The sequence below is a fragment of the Petaurus breviceps genome, unplaced genomic scaffold (assembly GCF_028583685.1).
Source record: "Petaurus breviceps papuanus isolate PSGF00001 unplaced genomic scaffold, PetGlider_PUasm1.0 91041, whole genome shotgun sequence".
NCBI lineage: Eukaryota > Metazoa > Chordata > Mammalia > Diprotodontia > Petauridae > Petaurus > Petaurus breviceps.
This window is the reverse complement of record NW_027187400.1, coordinates 780,869-800,968: the sequence shown is the minus strand read 5'-3', so window position 1 is coordinate 800,968 and position 20,100 is coordinate 780,869. Positions and strand designations below refer to the sequence as shown.

The following is a 20,100-nucleotide window of genomic DNA, read 5'->3' as shown; positions in this document are numbered from 1 at the left end:
ACAGGAGAAAGGGATTTGGTTGCTGACAAATTCCTGGTTTGTCATTTTCATGGTGTAGAGTGAACCTCTCCAAAACAGAGTAGAAAAACAAAATCTAAGTCACAAGCTTCTCAGAAGCCTATATGGATTGTATCCTTGTCCACATCACAGCTCCAGCTTTGATTTATGGTGTTCATGCTCCCAAGAAAAGACAGCAATAAATTCCATCTACACAGCTCTTGTCAAAAGGCATCTATTCAGCTTTTCATAGAAAATGACTTAGAGAAACAGTGACAGAAAATATCATACAAGCCAGTTACTGAATCAAAAAATAAAACAAAACAAAAACCTAACACATTTCGTTCAAATTTCCTGTCCCAACCTTTTGCCTGTGTTGGGAAATACATACTAACACAATGCCGGTCCCTTGGAAGAAGCCTTGTTTCTTCCAGAAATAAACCCAGGAAATTCAGTGTATGGTTTCTGGAGGTAAGTGGAGGTTGCCTCTGCCACCCTGGTCAGGACGGGATAAATGTCACCTTGGAAATACGGCCATCTTAGAAAGCAAATTCACCCTTCACCTTTGGCTAGTAATGGTCTTTGTTGGAAGGGAGAACACAGGGCCCAACGCCATTCAATTAAATCCCGTTTTTGCAAACCAAGGTCTCAAGGTCAAATAACTCTTGAGTCTTCCACTTCAGGTCTTCACTGAATCTCTCCCATATAAAGTCTTTTGTCACTTGAGGCAGAGAGAACTGCAGGGGGGAAGGAACAAAGGACAAGACAATAGGAAGTTAAGAGTCAGGAAGAATGCAGGGGCTTTGGCAACAAGAGCCTATTCTTATCTAAAAGTAATTTAGACTTAGCTTCCATTCTCCTCCCCTTCATGTGAGTGATTCACAGGATATTTTGCCTAACTTTTAAAAAAACTGCACCTCTAATGTTATTTCATATTTCAAGTTGCAGGCTGGCCCCCAGATGAAATCAGGGAAGTAACATGTGTGAAATGAAGAATAAACTCCCCCACACTCACCCAGTTTCTTCAAAGTGACCTCTGTGATTTAGTCATAGAAGAGCTGGGTTCTGCCTAACTTTCCAGTCCCACAATTCTGAGGACTAATGTGCTGGAACAAGCTGTAAACAATTACCAAGTTACAACTGCTTCTATCCCTTTCCTAGGGTGCCAGCACTCCAGCAGGAAGGGAAGGGTTTCTATCATACACGCAGCAATGCATGGTCAAAACCCAAACATATGCAAATCCATGTGTTAATCATATCAGTGGAAAAATTAGGTATTTTCTTAATATAATATAAGGTCCTTTATATAAGCAAACCAGCCAAGGAAAGTTAAAATGTAACTTCCATTGAACTAGATATTAAGAGATTTAAAATCTATGCAATATGGATTAAACCTAATGAACTCAAGCTATTTGGACACAGAACCCAATGTAAGCTCCCTGAGAGCAGAGAGCATCTTACATTTGTACTGGCGTCCCTGGCACCCAGCAACCAGCCTGGCACAGAGACAGGCATTTAAAGTTTTGCTGGGTGACTGAGGTCACTAAATCTCTTGGAGCTCCAAGCTCTTTATGGTCACAGTATGGGCTGAACAGGACAAAGAGGGAGCTGTTGACCCCCACATCCCTCCCCCATTCCCTCGCCCCCCAACCCCATCAGATACAGTCGTGTGGTTTTCAGTGGCACCTAGGAGGAGGACTGTACACCTCAGAGCTACTCTTGGTATAGGAAGGGAACACAGTGCACAGTCCTTCTCCCTGCATGAAGCGGAGGAGAGCATCACGAGGCCCAGTCACTCGTAAGGGAGATGGGAGCTACTCCCTCTTTGCCAAAGAGTGCAGACACTCACTGACGGGCTCCTCTGGGTGGAAGGCCACTTCATTGACTGAGCCAGCATGGCCAGGCAGCTTGTAAAGGATCCTCCTGCTTGTGGTATCCCACACGTACACAAACCTGCAAGACATCAGAGCAAGTAAGTCTTAGGCCCAGAGAGGTGAAGAGAAAGAACAGGGCAAAGCAGGGAACAGCCATGCCCCTCCAGCTTTTACCCCAAACATAAGCAGCAATTTTTTTTGTTTGCTTTTGCTTTTTGGAGGGGGGAAGGTAGGGCAATTGGGGTTAGGTGACTTGACCAAGGTCACATGGCTAATAAGTGCTAAGTGTCTGAGGTAGGATTTGAACTCAGGCCCTCCTGACTCCAGGGCAGATGCTTTATTCACAGCGCCACCCAGCTGCCCCAGCAGCAATTTTCAATGAATAATATCCCAAATGAAAAAACAAAATAAAACGTAGTGACAGAGGACACACATCCCCCCACAAGCAAGCCAATGTCACCTGGCTATTGTTAACCTCCAGCTAGGCTGGAATGTCTCGGAAGTAAATTTAGCTGATTGACATAAAGTTAAATCGCAGACTCAGTTAAACATGGTCAAATATAATTGCATCCCTGGATCCAAGCAAGGGACAGGACATCTCTTCTTTGCAAATATCTGTTTGAGTCAAATGTTACTAGATTCTATAGGTAACTAGAATAATAGAAACTGAATGAGCCTGAAAAATAGTCTGACCCCTTAATTTTATGGAAATTAGAGCTCAGAAAAGGTAAGTCCTGCCCATGGTCACACAGGTAAGTAACAATGGCCAAGATGAGATTTTGGGCCCCTCTTTCCACACTTATACTCTGTTCTCCAACTCTCTGTCCCTGAACTACCTCTGCCCCCAATATATACTTACTTTCTTTCCCAAGGACACATGACACACTCAGGTGGATACTATGCAAAGTTCCAATGCTAAGTAAAAGTCTAAGGTAAATTAAAGGTCCCAGGCATCTTAGTTTTGTTATGTTCCATAGCCACCCTTGATCCTACCAGCTAGATGCCAATGGACACCACCTGTCACAAAGGTAAGAGGGAAAGCACATGGCCAGGGCACAGCAACTCATCCCCATTAATAAAAAAATAACTCAGAATACAAGCCCTACTGATGGGGAGTCACCTTCACAGGCAAAGGACAATATCTCAGTGGTTGGGCCTGTGGGTGCTGCTGCTATCATTTGAAACAGTCACTGATAATTTGCTGGCCTGAGTCATCAAGCCCCTGAGCAGGGAGTATCTCAACACATTTAATGAAGCCCAGGAAACTCCAACTGTACCAATCAAGAGGTAAAAACAGTATCTCTGTCCTTTCATTCATTGTTATGAATCAAAGGAATAACCAGGATGAGGCTGATCGTTTCTCATGTAATCTGGGCACTTCTCTGATGAAGCCACTTGGTTGATTTGGGTGTGGGATGCTAATGAGCTGTGTGATGGGTGGGAGGGATGGCAGTGGCCACGTACAACCAGCAGGATCAGGCTTCATGCTCTACTGATTAAAGACTCTTGCTTCTTAGGAGCCCTGTAGCCCTGGGGCAATCTGGTGAAGCCTATGGCCCCCTAAATGTTTTTAAATGCATAACATAAAATATATGGGATTACAAACAGTTATATTCAAGAGTGATCAAATTATGAAAAAATAAAAAGTTCACGGACCCCCCAGTTTATCTCCCCTGGTGTAGAGGGTCACGAAAGCACTCCTGATGCTTTTGCCTTAACTACCTCAAATTGAGTCCTGATTTCTGAATGCTGCCTTTGTGCTGAATTAGAGAATACTCAGGGATAAGAAGGGTGAAAGCACCCCATGGATCTCAGCAGGGGCAGCTGACACCTGGGAGTGATTCTGGAGCTACCACTCCAGAAGGCAACTTCCTATGGGAGCTAACACAGCGGGACTCGGGGGTATCTCTTTATGACAGCCAGAGTTTATCAGTGACAGGACATCTGCACCTTCCCAGTACCCGGCTGCATCCCTCAGGATGCCATCACCTTCTAAAAGTCTCCTCCTTCGAGTATTCCAGGTCTCCTCCCTCCCCCCCCTCAAACAACTCATGTTACTACACGAAGGAAAGAATGAAGAGGCATCATACTCATGGGGCAGTGCACAAATAACCCAATGGCAATGCTAATAAATTATTTTAATTACAACATACAGATGTGTATTATTAGCACCCCTCTCCCCCCAAAACCCCAACAAAACTGACTAGATATCTAGTCAACACTTGACAAAAGAACAATAAACTAGCTTTTATATAGCACCTGCTATAGGCTAGGCACTGAGCTAGGTGCTTTTATAAATATTATCTCACTTGATCCTTAATTATGATCCCCATTTTATAGTTGAGAAACTGAGACAGAGGTCAAGTGACTTTCCTAAGATCTCACAGCTAGTAAGTTTCTAAGGCCAGATTTGAACTCAGATCTTCCTGAGTCCAGGCCTAGTATCCAGTGCACTATGGTGCTGCCTCGATATGTCCATTTTGCTTAAAAAAAAAAAATCCAAGCTCCAGTCCAACCTCCACACCACTAACTTGGTGGGGGTGGGTGGGCATACTGTATGAGATACTGTGCTTAATTACGCTACGTGGGGCGCCCTGACCAGGATGGAAGAGGAGCAGGACCCTGGGGCATCACCTGTTCTTAGCTCATATGCCCCCGTGATTTCACTTCCCTTCTGGGCCTCTGTAAAATGAGTTGGAGGAGATGATCTCAAAGGTCCTTTCTGGCTGTAAATCCAGGGATCAGCTCTAAGAGAATAAGGGGAATCATTTGGGGAAGGGAGATTTCCTGAATGAAAAAGCAAGGATAAGCCAGAGCCGGTAATGTTGCTTTTTGCAAGGGCTCCATCTTTAGAGCACATGAAAGCCAACAGCAACCTCAGCCCTTGAAGGATTTACATGAAGGATTCACGAAAGGTGGCTGTCAATTAGGTGCTAAATTTAGACGGCTTCCTTGTCAGTTCCTTGCTTTGGCATGGAAACCTGTGGCAGGAACAGTGCTCCTTCTGTCATCCTTCAGTTCTTGTGACAAAGTACCAAAGTGTATTGGGTGCTGTCACAGAGTCCAGGAAAATCCCTGCTAGCGACCAGCTGGTCAGAGGTGGGGTTATCCTGAGACCAGTGCTTGGCAATAACAAGACAATTCAAAGCAACCCAAGGAGGGAAAAAATGGGAGCTCAAAGGAAACTGTGATTTGAAGGAAAGCTTATGCAAATACAAATGCGTATCTAGTTAAGTAAAAAGGTTGGTAATCTGCTGAATAAGAATTTGGGATGTGATCATTACAAGATCAATCAAAGCCATTTTCATTCAGTAAGAATCAGATTTGGCTTCAGTTTGTGGACAGAATCTCCAGAAGTTTACTAACTACCTAGAATCCAAGCTCAGAAAAGCATTGAGTCACCGGCTCGCTAATCCCCTGAGGCAGGGTGTAAGAAAGGGCTTTGGAGGGGAGGGGGGGGCCTTAAGGAAATCAGTGTCCAGGACCAAGGGAGGTGATGTCAGAGGAACTGCATTTAGTCCTGGGTCCGGCATTTAAGATGCACAAGGATGGACAAGCAAGGGGAGGAAGGGCACGCAGATCACGTCATGAGGAGAGAACATTTAGGCTAGCAGCTGCCAGAGATCTAAAGCGCCGTCATGGGGAAAAGAGGTTAGAGCCCCAAGAGGCAGAACTGGGGGCAGTGTGCTGGAGATGGAGAGAGGGAGACTGGAGTTTGGTATAAGAAACCACACAGAACATGCTGCTCTGGGACCACTTACTCACTAGAGGTCTCTAAGGGAAGGTCAGACAAGCCCACAGTAGGGACATCATGGAGGGAATTCTCAGCCTGGCCCAAGCTGTATTAGACAGATGGCTACTGGAGTCCCTTCTAGCAATAAGATTCTGAGACACTTGTCTTCTACATCTCAGGGGAGTTGTCAAGGAAGAGAAATAAACTTTTCTAATTTCAAGTAGGTACACTGTCAAGGCTAGAAGAGAGCCCCTTACTTCCCAGGGGCCTAAGGAGGTGGACTGCCAAGGATCTATAGCATGTAAGGCCAGCAGGCATTCTGGCTTCCCTGTAGCACTGGCTTAATTTAATGACTCTCGGGGTCTCTGAGAGCAGTGAAGGAGATATAGGGTTGGGGGCCTGAGCTACCTCCTCCTCCCCTGCAGCCAGGAGCATGGTATGGGGGTGTGGGGTCTTCATCAAGGTCTAACAGAACAGGACAACACCTTTGTTGGAGCAAGTATAGGACAAGGGCCTCAAAGGAGGCCAAGATCACCTGTCTCAGCTCATACCTAATCTGGTGCCCCACTTCAAATTTTTTTTTTTTTGCTTTTTGGAGGGGGGAAGGTAGGGCAATTGGGGCTAAGTGACTTGTTCAAGGTCACACGGCTAATAAGGGTTAAGTATCTGAGGTCACATTTGAACTCAGGTCCTCCTGACTCCAAAGCCAGTGCTCTATTCACTGTGCCACCTAGCCACCCCGTAAATTTTTTTTGCTTTTTGGAGGGAAATTGGGGTTAAGTGACTTGCCCAAGGTCACATGGATAGTGAGTGTTAAGTGTCTGAGGCTGGATTTGAACTAAGGTCCTCCTGACTCTAGGGCTGGTGCTCTATTCACTGCACCACCTAGCCGCCCCATGCTGCCCCACTTCAAAAGGGTACCAGCAGCACAGGTCACTGGGGGCTGCCCTGTTCCTTTCTCTCCCCTACTTGGAACTTGGCTGCCTCATCAGTCCACAGGAAAATGGAATCTTTATTAACCTCCAACCTCCATTCCAGATGCAGATCACTGCAGACTAAAAGTACATCTAATACAGACTCACCTTTCCTTCTCACAGAAGAGCAAGCTTGACCTGTTTTACCTGGACTCTTACTCCAGTGAAACATCTGAGGGCACTCATGTCAGGGTTTATTCACCCATCAAAGAAAGCTTCCAACTGCCTTGTCACCCCCTAGCCCTCAGCCCATTTGGAGGAGGCCTGGCCAGAAGGGACCTTGATGAAGCCTGGCATTCATCAGTTCAAAATTCTGCCCCAAGGTTTTTAAAAGAAAAGGTGTTTCTGTGAATCATACTTAAGGCTTCCAAGCTGTGTAGAGTCTCACTTCCTGACCACTGTGATCATTCCACATCCACTCTCGCTCTGTCCCTGTATTAAATATGAGACAATCCCTGCCCAGCGGCATCATTCTTTTTATCTTACATCGCAATAATTCTTACCTGTCGGCTGACCCGGCTGCAATTTTGCTTCCGTCAGGTGACCAGGAACACCTCAGGAGATTCTGCAACAATGAGCAAAGAGTATCGGTTGAAAAGAGCAGCATTTTCAAATGCTCACCAAGCAAAGGATGGCAGAGCTAGAAGGGGCCTTAGGGACCATCTAATCCAACCCCCTTATTTTATAGAGAAAAAAGCTGAGTTCCAGAGGACAAGGGGATGGGCCCAGAATGCAGACCCTAACCTCAAAGCCAAGTCTTCTGACTTTGGATTCCATGTTCTTCTTCCCATACCATGCTTCCTCTTCACTGGCAGGCTCTAAGTAAATCAGACCCTCCCTGGCTCCCCACACCAAGGCCTGGCAGGCCAGTCATTGAGGGTGGCTCCTTGGCAGCTGTACCCTGTGCCCAATGGTGAGTCCCAGCCTGGTGTGGAGAACTGGGTTTGGCAGGCAGGCCCAAACCCAGGCACACTGTAAGGCATCATGATTTATTTAGTATCACTTCCTTTCTTTCTCTGCCTTCTCCTGTGCCCAAGGCCTTCATCAATTAAACAACCCATATTTCCAAAGCAACTCAAGGATGTTCAGGCAAGAGAAAGTAAAAAAAGGTCCTGGTATTTAGAGGGTTCATAGTCCAGTAGAGGGAGAAGTAAAATGTATACAGCTAAAAAAATAACTAACTCACAGCATATAAGCATCCCTGGCTTGAAAATGAGATAATTGAGAACCTTTAAATATCACAAGTTACATTTTAATTGTTTTCCCAAGGAAGATGATCAGCAATTATGACTTCTATTTTATGACCTAAAACACCAATGTGTTACTATTTCATAACTCATATATAATAAATATAAAAAATGCCTAATTCACACATAACTAATTAGAGTTCTATCTGGTGGAGAAATAGTGTTGCTGGGCCTGAAAACAGAAACTCCTTTTGCTCTATTCATCTTGGTCCTTATTAAAACTCTTTTTCTTTCTCTTTAAAAAACAAAAATCCGTGAGTTGATTTACAAAACAAACTTGAGTCCCAGTGAACTCCCAGAGCAAGTACATTATTCTTGAGGACTCTAGGAATCCGACTCCTCTGAACTAATTCTCCCTGGGAACTGAGAAGTTTAAGGGCTCTTCTTGTTTCCCGCTCACTAAGTACATGGCACCAGAAGCTAGGGAAAGGAAGGCTTAAACAGGCTAAGGCTGAGATCTCTGCTGAGGACAGAGAGCATCCCAGTCCTAGGCAGAGCCGGCCTGGCCATCAGGCCCTCTGCGTTCTGGTCCTGGGATGCAAGCAGAACCATGTCATCAGCTGGGGAGCCATCTCAGAAGAGGCAAGAGAGACTCCATAAAGGGCCTCCCATCCATTATTTCTCCTTAAGAGGAAGAAAGGAAGAAGTCACAGGATCAAAGAATCTCAGCTGGAAGAGCTATCCAGAGGTACTGAGTTCTGACTGATACCTGACCAAGAATCCCCTCTATAAATTAATTTACTTAACTTTTATTAAAAGCACTTGCTGGGGCAGCTAGGTGGTGCAGTGAATAGAGCAGTGGCCCTGGAGAGTCAGGAGGACCTGAGTTCAAATGCGGCCTCAGACACTTAATACACAAAAAACTAGCCGTGTGACCTTGGGCAAATCACTTAACCCCAACTGCCCTCCAAAAAAAAAAAAGCACTTGCCATGTGCTAAATGGCAGGGCTACAAAGACAAAATACAAATCCATGTCTGCCCTTGAGAAGCTTACATCTGACAACATCCCTCAATGGCGATTCTGCCCTGCTATCTCCTGAGGTGGCTCGTGTCATTTTAGACAGCTCTATTTATGGCAAAGTTTTTCTTTGCTTCAAATCCAAAGTAGCTTCTCTGAGACTTCCATTCATTGGTCCTTGTTCTCTGGGATGAAACAGAACGAGTCTCATCTCCGTTCCACGTGATAGGCCTTCAGATATATGAAGCTGGTTATATATGTCTTACCTAAGCCTTTTCCAAGCCCAAAACCCCTGATTCCTTCATCCTGACCTTCATTTGTTGAGGTATGGCAGGGAGAGAATCCACTTCCCAGAATGCATTGCTATGCTTCCTACAGGATCTCTCTTTCTTTTTCTCTGACAATGAAGTTTCTGATAATAACATAGCAATGGGCTGCTATCAACATTAACAGAGGCATTATTAAGAAGTAAAAGTTCATGGTCATACTAAACTTACCTTCTCAAAGTTATGTACATTTCCCTGAAATATCTTCACACACCTCTCTTTGGGGGCAAAAGGCCGGACATCCCAGATCCGAACTGCAAAGAAACAAGCACAGCTGTCAAAGACCACATGTGGACAGAAGATCAGAGTCAACTTTCCTGCCACTGGAACAAAGACTCTGCCTTCTCTGAGTAACAGAAGAGCAGGGCAGTAGAGAATATCTCCTAGCACTTGCTTAGATTCTTTTGACAATCTGAAAGGGAAGAGAATGTGTTTGGCTCTCATTAAATGGACCAAGGGAGCCACGTACAATTCGGGGTCAAACAGACTGCTCCAAATCTTAGTCTTTAATGCTTTTCCTCAGTAAGACTAAAAGAACACCACAAACTAAACCAACCCTTCTCAATTCACTAGTCACTGTCATTTTGAATATGTAGAGCCCACCTGAGTATTTCAGGATCAGCAGCGGTCACCTGATGTATATTCCCCAAGATCCACATGCCTAACTCAGCTTATTCCCCCCTTCTCTCTGAAGTAATTTAATAAAGCCCAGGAGTACTAGAATGAACAAATCCAAATAGATCATTCTACATGGAGTGACCACAAGTGTCCCCTCCAATGGGGCCCTATTTTATAAGAGTTTGGGTACTCCTGTTATTTTCTCTCTACCCTTTCTATCCAGATACCCCAACCCTGATTTTAAATAAAAAATAACCTGTAATACACACCTGTATGTGTATGTCTACATACAAGTGTGCATCTATATGTGTATATATCTTTGAGTTAGAAAAGACCATAAAAGTCATTAAGTCTAACCCTTTTTATTTTGCAGATGAGAAAACAGACTCAGAAAAGATGAATGTGACTCAGTCAGTGGCAGAGCTAGGACCAGAGGCCAGGCCTCCCACTGACCGGCCCAGTGTCCTGTGCACTGACACCACCCTCTTACTGGGTGTCTCCAGTCACGGCACTGCCTCCCTCTGGAGTACCTGCAGCCAGGCCTCACTCGCACAAGCAGACCCACAAGGATTCGCTTATCCTCCTAATAATTCCAGCTCCCTCTGTGACTCCTCGAACTGCACTTCAAACAAGGATGATTATAGCTCATCAGTTCAGTCTAAATTAGATGCAATCTCCAAATTATTCCCATTCTCTGCTTCCTCCCTTGCTTCTCACTCCTTTTTTTTTTCCTATCTGGTACCATGTTTCCCCGATAATAAGACACTGTCTTATTAATTTTTTGGACAGAAAAACACCAGAGGGCTTATTTTCAGGGGAGGGCTTATTTTAATGAACATTGACAGCAATTTTAATAAACAGGTAAATGTGAACAAAAAAATGTACCTTTATTCAATAAGCAAATCACTGGGGAAGAACAGGATGATGCGCTCACTGCTGCAGCTCTGATTGGATGCAGCTCGGAGCGCGGCGTGCGTTTCACCCAGGGGAGGGGGGAGACAGTGCATACAGAGGGTACCGTAATATAGCGTGTAGCGCAGGGGATCACCTTCACTACAGTAGCGATCTCAATAGGGCTTATTTTCGGGGGAGGGTTTATTTTAGAGGAATCTTACACAGTAAGGGGAGGGCTTATTTTCGGGATAGGTCTTATTATCGGGGAAACACGGTACTAATTAACATTTTTTTAGTCCACATGTGTAGCTTAGTTTCCGTGGTTTCAGCTATTGATTTCCAATAACATTAGTGGTCTGCTCTTCATACAGCCTGGTGACAAACACTCAGGATAAAAGACATCACCCAAACATTCACATTTACTGAACTGCACAAAGCTATGAGTAAGGCTCCTGTGCCCCTGCTCTTCAGAAGAAAACTCTTGGGAAAGTCCATGTATAAATCGACACAGCAGGGATGCTAGAGTGGGGAAGGCCAAAGGGCTTGAAGACTCAAAAGCAAAGGAGGCAACTTTCTATTTCTCTGCAGAGTCTGTGAATATTCTTAGGCAACCTGAAAACTGGTTTTAGCCATCTGGTCCAGAAAGCCCTCAAGAAACACGAAAAAGTCACTGCCCTGAGGAGAGCTGGCAGACCTTGGTCCTCGTGCCGACAATGTCAAGAATGAGCTGTGAAACCTTAAGCAAGGGCTAATTTCCCTTTAACTCAAGTTCTGTGCCTGTGCAGTGGGGAAAATAACACCTGCCCTAGGCTTCCCCGACACGGGAACATAATTCCACAAACATTTATTAAATGCAAATCACGTGCTGCCGTTACAAAGATGAAAAACAACACCATCTCTGTCCTCAACACACTTTCAAGCTAATGGGGAGAAAGAAAAGACAGGAACTGGTGAGGATCAAATGGGCTAACCTTTGTGAAAGCGTTCTGAAAATTCACAAACAAAAGCAAGCGATGTTTTGTTACAGAATGGGCCAGTACCAGTTGTACAAATGACTGGGGCATATACTTTATTCAAGCCAATGCTGCATTTGGCTAGTAGAAAATCTACCCCAGGCAGGAACCAAATGACTATATCCTCTAACTCAGAAGTTCCATATAACCTAGTCCAAAATCTAAGGTGATACTAGCTTATTCTAGAAAAAAATCAGCATAAAATAAAATGAAGATGACCAGGATTAAGAATCAAATCCAATTTGGAATATTTGACATTTAGGATGATAGTTTTCAATGTTACATCACTGAAACTTAGAACATCCTTTAAGCTTGAAACACCCAAGCATGGAACTGCACATCAAAAGGGGAAACCTGTGCCCTGGGCCTGCTCCTGGCTCCCAACTCTACATTATACACACCCCCATCTCCCTCCTCTAACATGGTAACCACATTTCTACCCTCCCAAGTGAGAGGCTGGATAAGGGGAGTAATAAAACCCAGGAAGCTGAACATACAAGTTGAAAAATCTAGTCCATTCTTCATCACTTGAAAATGATTCTCTAAAGAGGTTTCAGAAGGCTGTCTCTGACCATATCCTAGGGGAGGGTGTGGTCTTTCTGATGACATTTCTATGACCTAATTGCCATTAGATCACTCCTCAATGGTACTTCTAGGATGGTGAAATTGGCAGTGTACCCTCCTCCCCAGGGGTACCTGTGTTGTCCATTGCATTGGAGAGCAGGTAAGACCCTTCAGAACTTAGACTCAAGCCTGTCACAGAATCTGCATGGCCCCTCATGGTGTATGTCAGCTTGTTCTGGCGCAAGTCCCAGACCTGGATAGAGACAAAAGTATTAGCAAAGTGTACTCACAAAGTTTTGTAACATGAGAAATCAGCCTGTAGGGCCAGCAATGAGAGAATGGCCAGATAAACCGAGTTATTCTGATTGAACAGACTACAATGAGGTCCCAAAATCACAAATACAAAAAATATGAAGAAACAATGTGAAAATTGAATTTATATTCTTTAAAATAATATAGACATACTTTCAAATATTTACATGAAATGCCACAAAGAAAACAGAATTAAAACATATACATTAAACATGACTATCTAAAAAAAGCAACAAAACTTTACTAGCAAATAGAAGAAAGAGTTCATGAAGGGTCACAGAAAAGTAAGTTGTGGTTATTTCCAAAGGGCAATGGAGAAGGGACATGGTAGGTGTAAACGGACTTTTACTAAATATGTATATTTCTATATGAAGGTGTGTATATGTGTGTGTGTACAATATTCTGCACAAGAAGATACATCACCAGGGAGAGTGACGACAGGAAAGGGGGAGCAGACTAGTCATGTGGCAAGAGGGAAGACTTACTGAGGGACTGCCCCAACACTCCACTGTTTACTGTGCATTATCAAGAGATCTAGCAAGCCCCACCACAATGGGTGGACTTGCTGTGGAGGAATGAGAGGAGGCCACAGACAATGGCAGCAGAGGCCAGGAGCTGCAGACGTGCTGATGGAGCACCACATCGAAGAGATCACAGATCCATTAAAGTACTGAATGACTGTTAACATTAGTTTTTATTTTTTCCTTTGCTCAGAAGTAAATAGTTTCAATTTTGTTTTTATTTGGAATTTTAGTCCAGTTTCATTTGCTTATTAAATTACTTCTAATTGAACTAATTACTTCTATTTTCCAGAACTCAAGTTGAAAGACAGAAATGCAGAGACAGATGCACACTCTCCTTGGCAATCAGTTTCTCTGAAATGTTCTCTTGGTGGCTAGACAGCACTGCTTTTTAATCTGGGGTTAGGGCTAACATTTATCTTGAATCAGAGATTGAAACATTGCTCATCTGCTGAGTAGGGAAAAGCAGAGCAGCAGCTTCGCTGGCCTGGGGACTGAGTCAGGTGCCAGCAATCAAGCCCATCCGGAAGGCAAACAACTCCCCTTTCCCCATCTTCCTTTGCAGAGCCCAATACACTTTATTAAGAATTTATCTGTCGGGCTGTTTGTTGCCTCAGGACTCTGGAGTGCTGAGAATGGGATACGATTTGTTAAAACTGTCATTGCTGCTCTTCACTAGAGGTTTCACTGAAACCTGTTCAGTAGCAATGTGGAAAGAATTAAATTCACCAGGACCCAAACCATGGGTGCTTCTCCATTTCCACATTTCCAGTTTTCCCTCCTTAAGAACTAAGGGATTTGTAAAGGCTGAAAGATGCTTTTGTTAGAGTCAAAAACACTTCTGGGATCTCACCAGAAAGTAAGAGCCAGGCACTTAATTCTGTCAGATTCCTGCAAAAACTCCATTCTGTTGCTTCTCACTCCAAAACAATTTTCCGTCACAACTGCTACTCAGGACAGGACTACAGAAAAGGCAGAGCCCTGCTTGGTCAGTCACCTAGCAAGCCAAATCTCTTCTTTTCTCAGCTTTCCCTGCCCGTAGTCTCTTTCCTCATGTTGCCTGGCAGAACAGAGCCCCAGTGGGCTTCAGAGGGAACTGGTTTGCCCTTAATCCTAGGCTTTTGGAACAAAGAAACTCTAACAAATCAGTAGGATTGTATTTTATTTGAGTATCATGTAGAGAATTCGTAGGCTCTTGAATTTTATATCCCCTTTGCTTTCCTAATAACTGACATTTATATAGCACTTTAAGGTTTAAAAAGTGATGTATTGCCATTATCTCACTTGAGCCTCATAGTAACCCTGAGACACTTTATTCTCATTTTACAGGTAAGGAAACTGAGGCTCAGAGACGTTACCCAGTGAATAAGTTCCAGAGGTGAGATCCTAACCTAGAGTTTCCTGACTCCAGTTCCATATTCTACCCATGCCTCCAGGGTTCCTGGGAACAGCCACCACTTCCTATAGATGATTGTGGATCAGCATCACCCAGCAAACACTGACAGAGCACCTAGTGTGTGCAGGCACGGGACATGTGATGACAAAAACAGCAGAGTTCCTGCCTGCGAGGCAGACTGTCACACCCTGCACAGAAGCAAAGATGATGCTGGCTTGATTTCATCCTTCTCTGAGGAGATGTGACCCACAGAGCAGCAGGTCTCTGCAAAAGCCCCTGCTGATCCTTTCTGAATTTCCTCAGGACTCAATTAATACTCAGTGACTCCCTGAGGGCAGGGTGGTGCAGAAAGCACTACACCAAGCGTTACAAGACATGCTTTGCAGTCCTGACTCTTTCACTATATGGGTGATTTAGGAAAGTTCTCTGGTCTCAGTTTTTCAGGGGATCCATAAACTTGGACAGGTGAAAAAAACAGTTCTTGTTTTCACTAACCTCTGCCTGAAAGTTAGCATTTCTTTCAATTATGAAATTAAAAAAAAGATTAGGTCTATGACACAAAAAAGCTTACGAATCCCTGGGCTAAATGATCTTTAAGGTTAATTTTCTATGATCTGCCAATGAATAGGGATTTTCATTTCTTCCTTTGGTGGCGGGTTTTTAAAGAACAGCTCAGTGGTGTCAGGAAGAGATCATTAAAAATGATGGCCAGCTTCCCTTTGATCAGCACAGTTATTCTCCTCCAAGTGTGTTTAAGATGGGGGAGAAAGCAGGGATTATAATGAGGTCCTAAAAGAGGAAAATGAACCCAGATAATAAGAGTGTGCAAAGCTGGGACAGAAGGTAACTACAAAAACGGAAACTTCTGTGCTTGGAACATTATATACAGTTCTGGTTCCTACCTCCCATGAAAAGGAAAACATCAGTCTACAAAGGGTCCAGAGAAGAGAAACGGAAGATGAGCATGGAAAGCTAGCGCCAGAGAAAGAAATTAAGTCTCTTCACACTAGAAAAAAGAACACTTTAGAAGGAAAACAGGATCAAAATTTGTTGGGGATTTTTTGTGGTAGGTAGTATAAATGTTTAAAAATCTTCTTACAAATGAGAAAACCTCATCCCAGAGATATTAAATAACTCGCCTATCAATGTCAAAGTCAGGACTCAGAGCCATGTCTTCCAGGCTGTCTCTGGAGTCAGAGAAAACTGGGTTCAAATTTGATAAAAAATTTGTGACATCACAGGATGAACAAAGATGTGTTTATGAAATGGCATATGGATTAGATGGAAAGACTGATCAAATTTAAAACTGACTGAGAGGATGATGGCATAGGTCTAATATATTTTTCTTTTTTTTTTTTTTGTTTTGGAGGGGGAAGGCAGGGCAATTGGGGCTAAGTGACTTGCCCAAGGTCACACGGTTAGTAAGTGTTAAGTGTCTGAGGCTGGATTTGAACTAAGGTCCTCCTGACTCCAGGGCCAATGCTCTATTCACTGTGCCACCTAGCCGCCCCCATAGGTCTAATATTGAGGGGCAATTTAGCAACACTAGAAGAGGGGCTCCAGGGGGCACATAAGAGTATTGTTACTAAAAATAACAACAGATACTCTAGGCTGAAATATGTAAATATAAAAATATTCATTCCCTTCTCCCAAGCATTGCTTGTGCCACCAGCAGCACTGGCAGGACCTGAGGCATCTTGCAGGAAGCAGAGGGACCATCAGTGGGGCCAGGCTGGAGGTGGCTCATTCTACTCACTCTTCTTAAACCTAAGAGTGCTAAGGAGGTTCTCTGTCTGCTCATGGAACTGAGTCAAGCAGAGATCAGATGGGTTGCCAAGGACCTCGATGCCAATCTCCTGGAAGGCAATATAGTGGGAACATCTATCTTCCTCCTTGTGTGCCCAGGCCATGAGGCACTCACTGCAGCTGTGGAGATGAGCAGAGAAGAATCATGGAGGAAACAGTTGCGGGAGAGAGGCCTAAAGCAGCAAGTCCTCCTTCTCTATCTCACAAGCCTGCCTCTTCCTAGTCTACTACCCTTAATGTGGTTAACCCTTCCCCAGATTAAAAGTAGCCTAGAGAGTTTGGGTATGATTGGGAGTATGGGAGGGATGGTGAAAGACCATCCCACACAATCAACTTACGGCAAATAAAAAGGCACTAGAGAAGTCAGTTGTGAACAATTCAAGAGCACAAAAGCTATCTCTTCCCCCTCAAGGGGAAAAGGTGTCTTTTTTGACATCTAACTCAAGAGGAAAGGGGCCGAGGAAACCCTCGCTCAGATGTTGCTCCTGGCTGGAGCTCCTGATACCATCCTGTTCACTTCCCTCTGCTGTCTAAACTAGACCATCCGCCCGCCTCCCACTGCCATGGTTTAACAGTACAGATCCTGAACAACCACATTAAGGCTAATTTCCCAGCTCCACAGGCAGTCTACCTCCCCACTGCCGCAGTTTGCTCCCCAGAGGACATGGAGAGCACAGACCCAGAGCCACTGCTATCAGGAGGTCTCCTCTTTCCACCCCATCTTCACCTTCATAGCCTCAGACTTTAAGAGCCACCAGGCTGACCGTCCACATCCACAGCCTAAAAGGAGCTCCCACTGCCAGGTCCAGGACCACCTCAAGCTTGGAGAACAAAACTGTCATCCCGAGTTCCACCTTCAATATCAGATGTAGTCGACAGGCTATAGGGAAATCAATATTTTCATCCATGTCCCTTACTTACAATATAAAGGCCCTGAAATTCAATTTTTTACCCAGAACACATGTTGCCAATGCCACCCTGAACAGAGGTAAGAAAAACCAAGGACAAATTCTAGTACAATGTAGAAATTCTATAATATGAGAGAACCAGATGATAAAACTTCTTTGGAATTAAACTGCACAATAAATATATTAAAGGAAGACTCTGATTTTTGGGGGGGGGAAGGGAGAAAAGAAACATAGAAAGAGATTAAGGCACAATTAATAAAAATACACAGTACCACTGAAGAAATGCCAACAGTAAATAGCAGAATAAAGCCACATGAAGGACAATTAGTAGGAAAAATAAAATTGAATTATCTCTAAATATAAGAGCTTGAATGACAACCAATGCATGTACAGAACAAAGAAGGGAGAAAGAAGCAGAATTGTGAACTTTAGAATTCTTAAAGATACTAAAAAGAAAAGAAAAAAAATCACCCGGCACAGTGCTTGAGAATGTGAAGAAGTTTCCAGAATACACAAGAAAAGGTGGTACTCTGCAACTAGAGTGAAGACATTAGACTTCAGCATGAAAAAATCCCAATTACAAATCTCCAAAGGAAGTAATTGTTAAAGTTTCAGAATTACAAAGACCTCCAAATGTCAAGAAAAACATATAAAAATGCCTATTAGACTATCATCCAACTTTTCAAAAATAAGAAGACAATTGTGAAGCTAGATAAGACTACATGAAAGCTTTAAAAGCATGGAATTAGATGTTAAAGTATAGAATATAGATGATATAATTTTGAGTAATTAGCATTTGAAAGTAAAATATCTACAAGCATTATAGAAATTTCAAAGTGAATTAAGAGAAACAATGATATACTTTAAATGTTATTACATATAGTTAACAATTTTTTCAAACAGCTTTTGCAACTGTAAGAGAAATATTTAAGTTAGAATCTGAATGGAAAAAAGTGAATATTAAGACTAGCACAAAAAGGAAAAAGGCTAAAATATATCCATAGTTATTACTAAAGACAGTCAAAACAGTAAGAAATAAAAAAAAATTAAGAGAAATAAAAAGTGAACTGACACTCCTAAAAGCTATCTATAACAAAAAGGGCCAAGCCTCAGGGAATAATAAGAAATTCGTTTCCATAATTTAAATTAGAAAATTTAATTTGGTTCACTAATTGGTTTTTAACAGTAGAAATAGTTATAGAAAATTAAAATAGATTTTACTCCCACTAGACACATCAAGAACAGTAAGAAGATGGGAGAAGGTTAGAAATATGAGAAGACAAATCAAATTTAACATTTATAACAATAAATGTCAATCTCTTTTAATGGGGATTAAAACCCAAAAGTGGACCAAGGGACAAAATCTGTAAATGTTTTGTTTACAGGTAATGCATATGATACAAAAAGATACATGGATCAAAATTAAGAGGTGGTCTAATTACATCATGCAACTGCAAACTCAAAAAAAGCATATGTGGCAATCAGACAAATTTGTCAGACAATGTCAGACAAAGTTAAATGCAAACTAAGAAATTTAACCATGGGCATTATGACAATGGAAGGAATGATGAATAAGATACTTAATTTTACAATTTTATACAACAAATATTCAGCAGTTAACTTATTAGAGGGAGAATGGTCTCACAAGAAAAAATAATATCATAGTAATAAGGGACTTCAAAATTTCAATATGAGAAAAAGAAATCACAAACTTGTTACTGAGTGAGTAGAAAATAAGAAAGAGAAAATTAACTGACTGAAATAAATAATTCTTATATATTCTTTTCAAGTACATATAAAACTCTCAGAAAAACTGATCCCTGGCTTGGTTCTGAAAAGCTATGTTTGCTAAATCCAAAAAAGCAGAAAAACTTGTATGTTGTATTTGCAAAATGACAATGCAATAAATTTAAATAATAGCAAGACTAAAAGGTATAGAGCAACAATGAAAATTAATCTACTAAACTCCTATAGATCTGATAAAAATCACTGAAATGACAAGAGAATGCTTCTAAAACAATGATCACATTAATACTATATAACAAAATCTTTAGTGTACAGGCAAAATAGTTCTTAGTAAATTTATAGTACTGAGTGCCAACATTAACAAGAATGGGAGAAAACAAAAATCAACACTAAGAGACATTAGAAAAGGAACAAATAGTCCAGAGAGATAATGAAAAGAGCAGAAATAAATAGAACATGAGAGAACAATTTAATTAAAAAATCGCACTAAGCTGGTTTTTTTGAAAAGGCTAATAAAAATGGATAAGCCATTAGCACACACTAAAAAAAAAAGGAGAGAAACACAAATCAACAAAATTGCAAAGGAAAAAGAAAAGAGCACAATAAGCACACAAAAAAATTAAGAATATCATTAGGGAACTGTGCAAAAATATTCTAATAAATTAGAGAATCCAAGCAAAATGGTTGATTACACACTAAAATATAAATGACCCAAACTGACAAAATGGGAAATTAATACCTTAAATAAACCAATTTCACCGGAAGATATAATAAAAGTAACCAAATAAAATACCCTGCTGTGGTATACTAGAAAAAACTCTGAGCTTGGATTCAAGGCAGACCTGGATTTATTTGAGTGCCTCAGACTCACTAACTTCATAGCTGAAGCAAATCCTTGAACTTCTCTGAGCCTCAATTCCCTCATCTGAAAAATGTTAATAAGTGTAGAGTAGTATCTAGAAAGAATTGCTGCATCAAATCAACTCTGTAAAATCTGAACGCACCATGTGAATGTCAGCACTAATGATTATTACAAGGATAAACAGATAACTTACAAAAGAGGAATTGAAGAAATCATTTCAGAAAATGCCTGATTTCCATTAAAAGTCTTCAATAAAAAAAATCAATAAAAAATAAAAGTCTCCAATAAAAGGCTTCACTGGTATCATGTGCAGATATATCAAAAACTTACAGGTTTAAAAAGATCAACTTG

General features: G+C 42.2%; 1 protein-coding gene across 1 annotated transcript in view; it reads right to left on the bottom strand.

Moving 5' to 3' along the window:
- Nucleotides 1–216: 216 nt before the first annotated feature.
- Nucleotides 217–20,100, bottom strand: part of SNRNP40 (small nuclear ribonucleoprotein U5 subunit 40) — a 45,115-nt gene continuing 25,231 nt past the window's right edge. The window contains exons 6-10 of the mRNA XM_069078483.1: nt 12,331–12,451; nt 9,281–9,363; nt 7,082–7,143; nt 1,847–1,950; nt 217–734 (exon numbers count right to left, since the gene is read on the bottom strand). Of these exons, the coding sequence (XP_068934584.1) occupies nt 685–734; nt 1,847–1,950; nt 7,082–7,143; nt 9,281–9,363; nt 12,331–12,451 (420 nt within the window). The 3' untranslated portion in view covers nt 217–684. The remainder of the gene's footprint in view (nt 735–1,846; nt 1,951–7,081; nt 7,144–9,280; nt 9,364–12,330; nt 12,452–20,100) is intronic.